The sequence below is a fragment of the Osmerus eperlanus genome, chromosome 26 (genome assembly GCF_963692335.1).
Source record: "Osmerus eperlanus chromosome 26, fOsmEpe2.1, whole genome shotgun sequence".
Classification (NCBI taxonomy): domain Eukaryota; kingdom Metazoa; phylum Chordata; class Actinopteri; order Osmeriformes; family Osmeridae; genus Osmerus; species Osmerus eperlanus.
Window position 1 is genome coordinate 7,851,018 of NC_085043.1, and position 14,047 is coordinate 7,865,064.

Consider the following 14,047-nt stretch of genomic DNA (forward strand, 5'->3'; position numbering starts at 1 on the left):
GTTTGGTCCCACTTTCCCAGTCAAATAAAGAAAAAGACAAAAAGCACTGCACATGTGTTTCTTTAATAAAAACACTTTTTATTGAGACTCACCGGAAATACAAATTCCTGATCACATTCCACACTGGCCTGTGGATGATGAACAATGCAGCCCAGGCGTCACATCCTGAAACACGCGGGAAGGAGCCATCAGCGTGAAGAGGAGAGACGCCACAACAATGGAGACCTGTCATCCGTTTTTCGGATGAGGGAATAACAAATATTCCCCACAGCACAGAAGGCGTCGCGGCACGTTTGATCCCCACACGCAGTCGTTTGCGGTGATGACGTCGGGAGCTCCGAGGATCGTCTGGGAGGGGGTGTGCGAGGGGAAGAATCCCGAGCCAGGGCTTTTCCTCCCCGCCATTGTCTCCCTGCCAACCTGTCCTCAACGGAAAGTCTAATTTATGGAGGTGTTTTAAAAGTGACAGAAAAGTTGTGACAGAACTCTGATTAAAAAGCCTGAACAAACAAAAACAGGAAACGTACACCTTGAGGACAAATACGCTTATTATGATGCCAAGTATGAGATGCGTACGTTTAATTCTCAGTTCTATTGTTTACGACTGAGATTTTAGGGAAGTTGTAACAAAGTTTGGATCCGGTAGCTATATTACCAATCTCTCGCAATCGGATATTCCTATAAAAGATAACCCGTTTGCAGTCCCAGAGGACACACTAAAGTGACGATTCTGAAATAAGACAGATTCACATGTACACGGATAAACAAACACTGTAAAGTTAGAAACTTGCTACTGACTCAGTTCCCCAGCTTTGAGCAGCGCTTAAAGCGTTTGACTGCAAATCAAGACGTCACAAAATCCTCATCGTACTGTGCGTTGCTCTGGATAAAAGTGGCTGCTAAATCAATACATTATTAGAAATCACAGGCCATTTGCTGTGATCCTAAAAGTTAGGGCCTCGGCCAAAAATGTCTCTTCTTTGAACAAAATAAATCAGTAGAAAGAGCAGTACAGTCTCAAACTTACTAGTCCACTATGGGGACATAAGTGATTTGCTGGGTCTCTATAGGGCTGTAAGACATACACTGCTACCTGCTGGTGGATACCTGCAAGCACAAAGGAGACCACAACAGTGTTTTGAGACAAAACATGAATTTAATGAACATAAACAGTTTGAAACTGCCTTGTCGATTTATCACACTTCTAGTACAGTGTTTTCATTATTAAAACCCCTCTGTGATCATTATCATCTATCCAACCCACACCAAATGCACATTCTTGAATCATCTCAGTTCCAATGAATAAACAACAAAAAATGTATTAAAAAATAATAATAATAATAAAAAAAAAAAGACTAACAGAAGTCAACCTAGCAGAAAGGACAATGTACAATAAACAACTTATCAGACAAGGCAAACCCACTATAGGATGTAGGTGTAAAATGGATCACAGTTTACATTGAGTGGACATGTTCAGCTAAGCTTCCAAGTCCAACCTCAAGTTAGCCTGTACAGCAATTATACTCTTTAAATACAGTATAGCGTACATTTCAAATTCTCAAAAAGCCAGCCATGGAAATACGTTTGCTCTCTGCTGGGAGATTTCATTCATTAAGACTGCAAACACAGCCGCTTGGGTTTCAACCAGATGGGGCGACTCATCTTATTCCCTTGTCAGTTTCTCTTGGCCTGCATTCTAGTTAGTCCAGCGCTCCACAACACCACCCCTCCAAGCTCAGCACATCCAATTCATCTTTAAGGACGTGAATCAGGACAGCGAGGGTTTGGCTGGAATTCTACTCAAATGTACCAGCACCGGGCTGGAAACCAGGACCAACACCCACCACCCCTCCCAATCCCTACCTCCAAGCCCCACCATGTGGCTCTCTGCCAGGGTTAGACCGTGGCCTCTATGTCCTGGGGGTCGTCTCCCTCCAGCAGACTGTAGGACGCGTGGCTCTGGAAGGGCCGCTGTAAGGGGTGAGACAGCAGCTTGGCCATGCAGTTGTGGAGCTCGATGGCGGGTCCGCTCAGAGACACCTCAAAGCGGTAGCACATGCCCTTGGAGTCCAGGTTACAGAAGGACGTGTAGATGTCCTGGAGAGGGACAGAGACAAAAGAGAGAGATGGAGAGAAAGAAAGAAAGAAGGAAAGAGAGAGAGAAAGAACACACACCTATGTATATATCACCAACTCTCCTCCACCCTGCCTCCCCCTCTCCTCCACCCTGCCTCCTCCTCTCCTCCCCCTCTCCTCCACCCTGCCTCCTCCCCCTCTCCTCCCCCCTCTCCTCCACCCTGCCTCCCTCTCTCCTCCCCCTATCCTCCACTCACCCTCCAGCTGCTCTCATCCCCCTGGTCCTCGGCCCCGTTGTGAAGGTACACCACATCAAAGAAGAAGTACGGAGACTGCAGCATTTTCTGTCGGGAGAAAAAAAAAAAAAAAAAAAAAAAATCACTTAGTTGCCTCTCTTCTCTCGGGTGGGGAAGTATTTCTACTGGGACAGGACAGGTGGACTCCAGGTCCAGGCGACAGGTGGAGGGGTGGTGCGAGGCTCGTACACTGATGGCCTCCGAGGGGTTGAACATCAGCTGGCCGGCGTGTCTGCTGTAGATGAGCAGCGTCCGCACCACAAAGGGAGGGGGGATGGTCTGCACGTTGTCCATCAGAGGCAGCTCGATCTTCTGACGGCTGCAGGGCACACAAGCACCCAGTCATTCCCCTTGTTGCTAACACACCACAGGTAAGCCTCGCCATTCGATTCACTTCGTTAATCCTGACGGGAAATTCCTTCTCAGTAGCGATGTGAGGGTTGATTGGGGGATACGTGTGTGTATTACTTACATGACATTAAGGAGATCTTCCAGATCCGGTGCATGATGGTTAAGGCGTAAACACCTTGAGCACTTTATGGCGGAAGGCAAAGACACTCAATTCTGGTTACGAACAACCGATTTTTGGGTTTTAATCTTAGAAATCTCGCGCAAGTTTCGGTGCGCAAGCTACACGAACCAGGCCAGAGGAAGGATACTAAAGGTCTCGCACATGTTAGTGTCCAGATCGTACAGACAGCTGCACAGCTCCCTGGGGTCGGAGGTGAAACCTGACAGCTGAAGGCCACACACACACACACACACACACACACACACACACAGCTGACACACTGATGACATAAAGGAAACATGAGGTCACAGAAGACGTGCGTGGACGTCCGTTCTTACTCACCCACAGGGCATCGTCGTTGACAACCACCAGGGCAAACTCGTGGCGCTTGTCGATCTTGTGCTTCGTCCGAACAAACATCTCGATCATCTTCTGAGATATATTTAGAGCGTTGGTTTTCGACCTGGAGGTAAGGTGCATGGAAATGTGTTCTTGACTTCATATTTTCAATGATATGAACAGGAAAAGGAGAGCATTTCAATAGTCTCATTGGTCCCCATTACATTGTATAGCATAAACGTATGTACGTGTCAAAGGAAGAGAATGTGAGGAACAATTGAGACACATCCCAAAAGTCTCACCCGTTGAACGACTCCAGCTTTGGCAAAGACATCTCTTCAGAAAGATCCAAACAAATAATCTGTCATGATAAAGAGAGGATTACTAACAGATTTACTGATCATGGACAGCATCCTAGTGGTTAAACTGCCTCCCTTTTGGCTAAAGCAATCAAGCACTTAACACCAACCACCTAAGTGTATCTGCTACTCTCCAGTATACAGAAAACCACACACCACTTTCTCAGGACAGTTGACGCGTGGGGCTCTGAGCTGGTACTCCGATATGGAGGGTATGGAGGGTGTGAGAGGTGGTTGCAGCTGGGCGGGCTTAGGCCTATCCTTGGCAACAGCAGGTGTCGGGGTTGGCATTGTGGAGTTAGCCGTTGTGGCTGCCGTGGGTGGAGCAGCTGGCACGGAGGTAACAGAAACGGTGGTGGTGATGGTGGTGGAGATCGGAGTACTGTCACTGCTAGAGGCCTCCCCCTCGCCCTCCACACGGCTGCCCACCGCAGGCTGCGGGGTGTTGGCGTTGACGCTGCCAAGGCTACCGGTGCTGCTACGACGGTCCTCCGCCCCCTCCGGGTTGGAGCGAGTCCGAGGCCTCAGCTCGACCAATCGCTCCTCTCCATCCGCTGGACCGGGCTCTGGGGTCTCCATGGATACAGGGACAGGTCGCTGAGGACAACGTCATTATTTTAATTTGACAAAAACAGATTGTGAACATAAATGCGGGAGCAAGCTAGCTAGTTAGCAAATGCCAGCTCGAGTCCTGTGCTGCCAGCTACCTAAAATACGAAGTTACTTGTGCTACTCACTACACGTACACCAGTCTAACCCGTTTAGCACTAGCTACATTTGTTAAGACTGTTGACGTTATAGTTACAGTAGTTTGTGCTATTGTAGCTACAGTACACGTAGCAATTCTAAAGTTAGTGCTAGCAGTACCAAGCATCCTACTAGTAAGCAAATTTGATAACACATTTATAATTTAAACGAAGGTTGAAATATATTGACTTACATTTTACACAAAGATGTTTGTTGTTATGAGCCAAAACAGCAGTATACACTAAAACATAAGTTATCGGTCGTTAACTCATTCGGTTTTGTATTGTTTTGCTGGCCATTTAGTGTCTTCCGGGTCGGAAGTATCTATAAACAGTTCCGCTAGAGTAATAGTGGGTAATGTAGTTCAGCCCAGTGAGACGTTTATGTCAGTGATAAAATACAATAGAAACATAGTTTTTAATATCTCTTCCCTGTCCTCTTTTTGAATGCACATAATTTGGTAGTGTTATATTCCTACAAACAGAGATAAAGGCTGAATATGTGAGTTGAAGGAGTCAGACAGAGAGAAAGAGAGAGTGGGTGAGAGATAGAGAGGTAGAGCGAGGAGGGCTCAATAGTACTTCCAGTTGGGCAGGCAGCTCACAGACAGGAGGTTAACAGAGACTGAGGAACTATTGGAAGCTATAATTATACCAAACAACAGGACAGCAGTGATTATTGCACCAGCACGGTTCCTCGATGGTAGTGAAGGGCTGATAGAGATGGACTGATTAAAGCTGCAGACCACAAAGGTTATGGAGGTAAGTCACACACCATTTGAAGGTATATTTGAATGCTTCTCTACCTTTTCGAAAGGGTTTTAACAACCAAACTCCTCTCAAATGTATTGCCTTGAGAAATTCCATGTCTCATCAGTGTATGTGTGTGTCCATGGGCTAAGACCAGGCTTTAAAAAACTCCCTGTTTACCTCACATCTTTCCACAGTTGAACTTGTTTGTATGACTTTATCTACATGCTTCAGTCTTTCACCCTCATCTTCCATCCTTCTCATCCCCTTGTCTGAAGGGTCAAAACCACATAAACACGGATACCCTTTGCGCAACACACGTTTGTAAAAGCGTAATCTGATCAATCCTACATTCTCAGTCTGAATCGGACTCAAAAAGGGGGAAAACCACGAATGCGGTTGGTCTTTGTTTTTGCGTTTTTCATAAGACATGTTTTGGACCTCAAACAGGAAGTGGGTCTCAGGATGTTTCTGTTTCCTCCTTTTCCGCTCCTCAAAACAATAGCTGTTAACGAGAGCTGCGATGACCTCACGTGTCATGGGCTAAACAGCTACATGGTACACAGTCCCTATTGTGATTGAAATTCAATGGAAATGTTTTATCATAATCCACCCTGGGTCAGGGTCAGGGGTCAGCACACAGTCAATTGCATTAATGAGCAAGGAACTGTCTCATACCAGGGATGTGTATACACGAAGCACTTTGGATAAAGTGTCTGCTAGATGAATAAAAAAGTCAAATACAAAATAAAATTACGTTGAAAAACAGCTTTCCTGTTGTTCTGTGAAGGGTTCCAACAAGCAGGAGGCTGAATCTGGGAGAGCGGAGATGGAGCCGTGCGAGGCTGAGCCGTCCCAGGCGGAGCTGGCTCAGTGCGAGGCGGAGGTGGAGCCGTCCCAGGCGGAGCTGGCTCAGTGCGAGGCGGAGGTGGGGACTCTGCTCAGCGTCATCGCGGAGCTCAACAGGAAGATGGGAGCACTAGAGGCCCCACGGTGAGGTGGTCCTCAAAGGCCTCACAACGGCCTTTCAAAGATCTTACAAAGATGTACTTATTACAAAGATGTACTTTACAAATACTTTACAAAGATCTTACAAAGATGTAGTTATTACAAAGATGAACTTTACAAATACCTTACAAAGATCTTACAAAGTTCTTTCCAAGTTCCTGTTTTTTCTAATAAGAATCTGATGAAACGACCGACTGTACAATGTATTTTGCTTTCCAACGGATAGGACACACCAAACTATGAAGTGCTCGCACTGCTTTCAAATGTGATCATACTTTACACGAGAAAACTCTTTTCTCTGTAGTGATTCTGAGGACAGTAAACCAGTGGAAGCAGCTGTTCCTCTGGCTCCAGTCCATCCAGCCAGGCCTTCCTCCCGATGTGCCCCAGCTAGGAGAGGTTGGCATGGCCTCCCTGGCATGACATCAGCATTCAGAAGTCTCAGCCTTTCATTTTTGCAAACTGTGCTTTGTGGTATTGGGATCTTTTCTGGGGCACAATGCAAGGCCAAAAACAATGTAGTTTGTGTCCAAAAAAACGGACACAGTGTTATTATCTTTTTTTCCTTCCCATATTCACTTCTCAATTCCAAGAACCTCTTCTAGAGACAACAGAATCAAAACCACATAATGTATTTTTCCATAGTTACCAGTGAACTGTAGAAAAACAGGTGACAAAGCAACTCTGAGCAATCGTCCTTCATTAATTCACCAACAACACTCCTAGTTGTAATGCTGCTGTTGTCTCTTAGAGGGCGGTAGTGAGGTTTGGTGTGAGCTCCAGGAGGTGCTGTCAGCCCTGGAGGAGTCCGTCAGCAGCAGGAAGTCCTGGGCCACCCCAAACACGGCCTTCGACCGGGACAAACAGACAGAGCACCTCGCTGCAGCCAGGGAGAGCTGGGCGCTAGTCACACAGGTGAGGGGACTGCAGGCGGCACACAGCCATGCAAGCTAGCAGATACTTTGATCCAAAGGGACGTACATTCATGATACATTTTGAAGGTTTGATAGGGTTTGGTTGCCCTCAACTTACATTTACATTTGGTCATTTAGCAGACGCTCTTATCCAGAGCGACTTACAGTAAGTACAGGGACATTCCCCCCCGAGGCAAGGAGGGTAAAGTGCCTTGCCCAAGGACACAATGTCATTTTTCACGGACAGGAATCGAACCGGCAACCTTCTGATTAGTAGCCCGATTCCCTAACCGCTCAGCCATCTGACTCCAACTTCCAGTCATCAATTCGGTTGACTAAATCTATGCACACATGTAGCAGGGCTTACCTCAAGAATTTCAATGCCCAGTTTTACCCTGTGTGATTTCAGCAAATGGCCAAATAAAAGACTTGAATTAGTGTGGCTGTGAACTCTGCCAGGTGCTCGAGGACATGGAGAGAGAGTTTGGAATCTCGTACCCGTCGGAGCTGCCCACCGAGGATCTCCAGGGATACCGACGGGAAGTCCTGGCGCTGCACCAGAGCAACCGTGACCTCCGCAGCACCCTCCAGCACCGTCAGGAGGCTCTGGAGGCAGCCAGGTTCTCTGTGGCGGAGATGGAGGAGGAGAAGAACAAGCTACAGGAGTGGGTTGGTGCATCTGACTTTGTTTACATTTTTGTCATTTTTCTCATTTCATATCACTTCATATCAAATGAAATGAAATGGGGGTGGATGGGTGTTCAGTCTGTGTGTCTGTGTAGTGTTGATGGTTTTTGTAGTTTTGCATAGTGTACATTTGTAGTTTTTCCAATGTCACAGATGCCCACAGATCACAGTTTTGATTTATGTTCAGCCATGACATCGATCAATCTGCCATGCCCCCCGAGTCCAACATCTTCCCTTTGTTCCAGCTGCAGGGTATTCATAAAACCTGGTGGTCTACAGGCAGCATCTCCCCTCCCTGCAGCCCCTCCGACAGCTCTAGCGGTGGGGCACTGAGCCCAGGCTGGGTCTCCCCTCCCTTCCCTGGCTCTCCCCTGTTCCCCAGGAGGCCCTCAAGGGCCTTCTCCGCCCTGTCAACCGGAGGGGACAGTTCCCCGTCTGCCTCGCCCCGTCTAGCCAGGGCCTCCTTGGGCAGCCCCAGCCCCAGCCCCTGCCCCAGCCCCTGCCCCAGCCCAGTTACAACCCTGGAAGGTGAGAGAGAAAGAATGCAGAGGTAAGATTTTGTTTTTTAAGTTTCTTTTTTGTCAGTCTCTATCTGAACATGAGTGGGACCCACCTTGCGGTTTTGGAACCGTGCTCACCGAGTTCTCCGCCTCCTCAGGTGCATCGAGAGGCTGAAGGCCAGGAACGAGCGTCTGAGTGGAGCGTTGGAGCGGAGGAAAGGGGAGTCCGAGCAGATCAGCATGACTCTCAGCAGACACGAGGCGGACCACACCGCCCTGCAGATGGCTGTCAGATACTGGTACACAAACACTGGCGCACACACACACACACACACAAAGACAAGCATACACACATCCACGCACACATACTTTACACACAAACGCACGGCGGTACTTTTAGAAGTGTCTTTTTTTAACCACATGTTCCTTTCTATTTTATCAAGTGTTCTGAGTAAGTATGTAACGGATGTTGTCTGTCGGCTCTTGTGATTGACAGCGAGGAGTGTGAGGAGGTGTACGGTGACTTACTATCACTCTACCAGGCAAAGAAACAGCAGTGCATTCCACACTGGAGAGACACAGCAGGTGCTCAACTTAACAGTCAATCAGTCACACACACACACGCGGGACACACACACACACACATAATCACCAGAATTTTATTCTTCCCAGAGACAGTTGTGGACAGAGAACTTCCTGGAAGTCCCAGAGCACAGTTGAGGAGTCTGAGGACTGAAGAGCTGTCAACCTCCTTCTCAACACCAGGGGGGGCTGTGGAGCGCCAAACGCATAAGCAGGCTAGCCTGAGGTCAGATACCCTCAGTTTAGACCTATGACGACACATACAACATGCAGAACATATACCATGTGAATGAACATTGTCTCCCGTCGACATTTTCTCCACTTTTAACTGCACCCTTTTGGAGGATCCTGTCCAAATGTGTGCGTGCTAACTTCCTGCCCCGCCCCGGACAGGTCTCCCGGGCTACAGGGGCGCGAGGTGTCTCTCCGCGAGCAGATCAGGCAGTTGAAGCAGGACAGAGCTGCGCTGTGCGTCCCCAAACCGGGCCCTGGGGGTGAGGGCCAACTCAGCCCAGACACAGGCACCCTGGCTGGGACTCGGGCCAAGGGGCCCAAACCTGGGGAACCCACTCCCGATGCCAGCAGAGAGAAGGCCACTCTTCTCTATGAGCTGGTCACTGTTAGGGTGCGTGCTATCTCACACACGCTTCACACTTCAATTTCTCACGCTAAAATGTCTGTGTACCGACATACGCGCAGGGGATTTGGAACCTGCAACCTCCCGATCTGCAGTCAAATTCTCTAACCACTGAGCTGTCCCACATTTTGTGCCCAGGAGGAGATGTCGGAGCTGCGAGGCTTAATCCGTCTCAGGGAGAAGGAGCGCAGGTGTCTGGACTGGAGCCTGATGGCCCAGAAGGCCCAGGATGCCGCTGGGGAGCTGGTGGCCGAGAGCCTGCAGGAGGAGCTGGAGGACAGGAGGGCAGACAGACAGGTAGGCTGACTAACATGCAGTACGATAGGCAGACAGACAGGTAGGCTGACTAACATGCAGTGCTATAGGCAGACAGACAGGTAGGCTGACTAACATGCAGAGAGACAGGTAGGCTGACTAACATGCAGAGAGACAGGTAGGCTGACTAACATGCAGAGAGACAGGTAGGCTGACTAACATGCAGTACAATAGGCAGACAGACAGGTAGGCTGACTAACATGCAGTACGATAGGCAGACAGACAGGTAGGCTGACTAACATACAGTACGATAGGCAGACAGACAGGTAGGCTGACTAACATGCAGTGCTATAGGCAGACAGACAGGTAGGCTGACTAACATGCAGTACGATAGGCAGACTTACAGGTAGGCTGACTAACATGCAGCGCTACAGGCAGACAGACAGGTAGGCTGACTAACATGCAGTATTATAGGCAGGGGGACAGGCAGGTATGTGAGGTCATAGGAATCGGTTTAGCTTTCTAGAGCTAGTAGTGAATATATGTGTGTTCATGTGGCGTATTTCAGAGATTGTCGGAAGCTAAGCTGGCTGGTGAAGACGAGCCAGGTCCTGGGAACAGCATCATGCTGAGGGAGCTTCTGACTGTCCTGCACAGGTACAACACCATGCACAGCACACTAACAAGAGCAGTCTGCTCACCCTGCACAGGTACAACACCAGGCACAGCACACTAACAAGAGCAGTCTCCTCACCCTGCACAGGTACAACACCAGGCACAGCACACTAACAAGAGCAGTCTGCTCACCCTGCACAGGTACAACACCAGGCACAGCACACTAACAAGAGCAGTCTCCTCACCCTGCACAGGTACAACACCAGGCACAGCACACTAACAAGAGCAGTCTCCTCACCCTGCACAGGTACAACACCATGCACAGCACACTAACAAGAGCAGTCTGCTCACCCTGCACAGGTACAACACCATGCACAGCACACTAACAAGAGCAGTCTGCTCACCCTGCACAGGTACAACACCAGGCACAGCACACTAACAAGAGCAGTCTCCTCACCCTGCACAGGTACAACACCAGGCACAGCACACTAACAAGAGCAGTCTGCTCACCCTGCACAGGTACAACACCAGGCACAGCACACTAACAAGAGCAGTCTGCTCACCCTGCACAGGTACAACACCAGGCACAGCACACTAACAAGAGCAGTCTGCTCACCCTGCACAGGTACAACACCAGGCACAGCACACTAACAAGAGCAGTCTGCTCACCCTGCACAGGTACAACACCAGGCACAGCACACTAACAAGAGCAGTCTGCTCACCCTGCACAGGTACAACACCAGGCACAGCACACTAACAAGAGCAGTCTGCTCACCCTGCACAGGTACAACACCAGGCACAGCACACTAACAAGAGCAGTCTGCTCACCCTGCACAGGTACAACACCAGGCACAGCACACTAACAAGAGCAGTCTGCTCACCCTGCACAGGTACAACACCAGGCACAGCACACTAACAAGAGCAGTCTGCTCACCCTGCACAGGTACAACACCAGGCACAGCACACTAACAAGAGCAGTCTGCTCACCCTGCACAGGTACAACACCATGCACAGCACACTAACAAGAGCAGTCTGCTCACCCTGCACAGGTACAACACCAGGCACAGCACACTAACAAGAGCAGTCTGCTCACCCTGCACAGGTACAACACCAGGCACAGCACACTAACAAGAGCAGTCTCCTCACCCTGCACAGGTACAACACCATGCACAGCACACTAACAAGAGCAGTCTGCTCACCCTGCACAGGTACAACACCAGGCACAGCACACTAACAAGAGCAGTCTGCTCACCCTGCACAGGTACAACACCATGCACAGCACACTAACAAGAGCAGTCTGCTCACCCTGCACAGGTACAACACCATGCACAGCACACTAACAAGAGCAGTCTGCTCACCCTGCACAGGTACAACACCATGCACAGCACACTAACAAGAGCAGTCTGCTCACCCTGCACAGGTACAACACCAGGCACAGCACACTAACAAGAGCAGTCTCCTCACCCTGCACAGGTACAACACCAGGCACAGCACACTAACAAGAGCAGTCTGCTCACCCTGCACAGGTACAACACCAGGCACAGCACACTAACAAGAGCAGTCTCCTCACCCTGCACAGGTACAACACCAGGCACAGCACACTAACAAGAGCAGTCTGCTCACCCTGCACAGGTACAACACCAGGCACAGCACACTAACAAGAGCAGTCTGCTCACCCTGCACAGGTACAACACCAGGCACAGCACACTAACAAGAGCAGTCTGCTCACCCTGCACAGGTACAACACCAGGCACAGCACACTAACAAGAGCAGTCTGCTCACCCTGCACAGGTACAACACCAGGCACAGCACACTAACAAGAGCAGTCTCCTCACCCTGCACAGGTACAACACCAGGCACAGCACACTAACAACAGCAGTCTCCTCACAGTCTAGGGCTACATTCTGGTATCCAAAAATGAAAAATGAAATTAAATAATATTCTGAAGGATTCTGGGGAATAGCATTCTATTCTATTCTTCAGTTTTGTTCTGTTCCCCCTGTTGATCAGTGTTCTTAAATAGCCGAAGGTAAAATAGCAGACATGTCTGCACTAATTGCTTAAATTTTAAAGGTCACACACTGGAGAGAGATTAGTTTGTGTTCATGTACCTATGCCATACAGGGAGCAAAGGGAAGGGACTGTTCACATTTGTCCATCTATCAAGGCCATTCATCCCATAATAATCACCTCTACAGCCATCCTGCCATCCTTACAGGAATCTGTTGCCTGGCTATGGCCCGTTGCTTAGGAACACTATCACTGCAAATGCAGACCTGGTGGTAAATTGGCTCTGGTTCTCCATGGTGGGTGATTACTGCTGAGGGGAGGGCAGGGGGAGGGGCAGGGGGAGAAGGTCATCATGGAGGCTCGTTGAGGCCTGAGAGGGGCGTTCTTTCATGATGAGTAGCATCTTTTTCTGTGCCTTTTCATTTATCCCTGAATGTGTTGACCTGGAGGGAGGTGATTACTGACTGCATGACTGGGGTATACTCTAAAGGCAGTAAAGGAGACCTATTCATCCATGTTAGAATGGAGATCCCTCCTTGCGTCGTGAAAGGACGGGTTCACCGGAAGGCTTTTCATCCCCTGCTAGGATAGAACAGAAAAATTGCCACGGTGCGGTATCAGTGAACAGGAAACCCTGTTTGGCGCACAGGAAGTTTAAAGGTTCGATCTCATGTGTTCCCCAGGGAGCAGCTTCTGAAGAGGAGGGTGTCAGCCATGAGGGGCTCTCTGGACTCGGCTCTGTCAGACAGCGCCACCCACAGGAGAGACAGTGAAGAGCAGAAGGCTCGGCTTGCCCAAGCTCACAGGTACCAATGCACCACCAACACCCACACCAGCTCCCAGACCCACAGATACGTCATAGTATGTTCCCTATACGCTTGTTATGGATTTGCTGTCTGTACTGTCTGTCTGTACATACATATGGCCTTACGAGGGCTTTAGTAAGAAGATAAGGCTGCAATCTGGCTGACCAGATGCTCCAGAGAGATTTAGGGGCACCTCCAAGGTGAGCTCTGTGGTGTTTTGCAGCAAAGCCACCGGAACGTACCGGAACGCTCGCAGGAAGTACCGGGAGCAGCTGTGGCGTCTGGAGCGTCAGGTGACGGCGATGTCGGAGCGTCACATGACCCAGATCGGCGCCCTGAAGGCCACGCTGGAGGCACTGGAGTGGAGGCGGGAGGAGACGGTTCTCTGAGAGCAGCCCTGCCTTGGAACCCCTACCGCCCCTTATAGCCTTGGAACCCTACCCGTCTTGGAACACTGCAGCCCTGGAACCTTGCGGTCCTCCAACCCCTAGTGCGCCTTGGCTGAATCTCAAGTCCTTTTAACAGATCCACTCGCCAAGGACCATGTAGAATGTCCCTGAGACTTTTCCTTCTCGATGACTCATGGGGAACAAGCGATGCCGTTCAACAAAGTAGGTCATCTGTTCTGGAAGCAGAGATTATGAAGGACAGATGACCCAGAGATCACATGATCCCCCTCCACACAAAAAACAAGAGAGAGAGATGGAGAGAGAGAGGTAGCAGTACAATGGCAGATATGTGCACAAAATAGCCACCTCCCCCATTTGTCTTCATCATGTCTTTCACAACTGCCTCTAACTCTTTGTAACTATCAGTAACCCCCCCCCCACTCTCTCATTCTCTCTCTCTCTCTCTCTCTCTCTCTCTCTCTCTCTCTCTCTCTCTCTCTCTCTCTCTCTCTCTCTCTCTCTCTCTCTCTCTCTCTCCCTCTCTCTCTCTCCCTCTCCCTCTCTCTC

General features: G+C 49.5%; 2 protein-coding genes across 8 annotated transcripts; one reads left to right on the plus strand and one right to left on the minus strand.

The window, feature by feature from the left end:
- Window positions 1–44: 44 nt before the first annotated feature.
- On the minus strand, window positions 45–4,656 carry babam1 (BRISC and BRCA1 A complex member 1). Of its 6 annotated transcripts, none has more exons than XR_009928640.1 (11): window positions 4,522–4,656; window positions 3,738–4,178; window positions 3,525–3,583; window positions 3,226–3,346; window positions 3,032–3,110; window positions 2,845–2,869; window positions 2,562–2,691; window positions 2,334–2,420; window positions 1,864–2,097; window positions 1,028–1,107; window positions 45–420 (listed from the first exon to the last, which is right to left on the minus strand). XR_009928640.1 is itself a non-coding variant. In XM_062452480.1 (10 exons), the coding sequence occupies exons 2-9, from the start codon at window positions 4,158–4,160 to the stop codon at window positions 1,897–1,899; spliced, it is 1,125 nt and encodes a 374-aa protein (XP_062308464.1). In that variant the 5' UTR covers window positions 4,161–4,178; window positions 4,522–4,656; the 3' UTR covers window positions 45–1,107; window positions 1,864–1,896. The 6 variants fall into 6 exon arrangements, 2 of the variants coding, with proteins under 2 accessions (XP_062308464.1, XP_062308463.1); XR_009928641.1 differs by having other exon boundaries at window positions 45–425; XR_009928638.1 differs by having other exon boundaries at window positions 1,028–2,097.
- Window positions 3,825–13,839, plus strand: ushbp1 (Usher syndrome 1C binding protein 1). 2 transcript variants are annotated; one of them, XM_062452478.1, is made up of 14 exons: window positions 3,825–5,089; window positions 5,868–6,070; window positions 6,390–6,484; window positions 6,837–7,000; window positions 7,459–7,668; window positions 7,932–8,236; window positions 8,345–8,485; window positions 8,683–8,771; window positions 8,865–8,994; window positions 9,162–9,393; window positions 9,544–9,702; window positions 10,229–10,317; window positions 12,969–13,091; window positions 13,315–13,839. In XM_062452478.1, the coding sequence occupies exons 1-14, from the start codon at window positions 5,084–5,086 to the stop codon at window positions 13,478–13,480; spliced, it is 2,112 nt and encodes a 703-aa protein (XP_062308462.1). In that variant the 5' UTR covers window positions 3,825–5,083; the 3' UTR covers window positions 13,481–13,839. The 2 variants fall into 2 exon arrangements, with proteins under 2 accessions (XP_062308462.1, XP_062308461.1); XM_062452477.1 differs by having other exon boundaries at window positions 3,827–5,089; window positions 8,859–8,994.
- The last annotated feature ends 208 nt before the right edge of the window (window positions 13,840–14,047 follow it).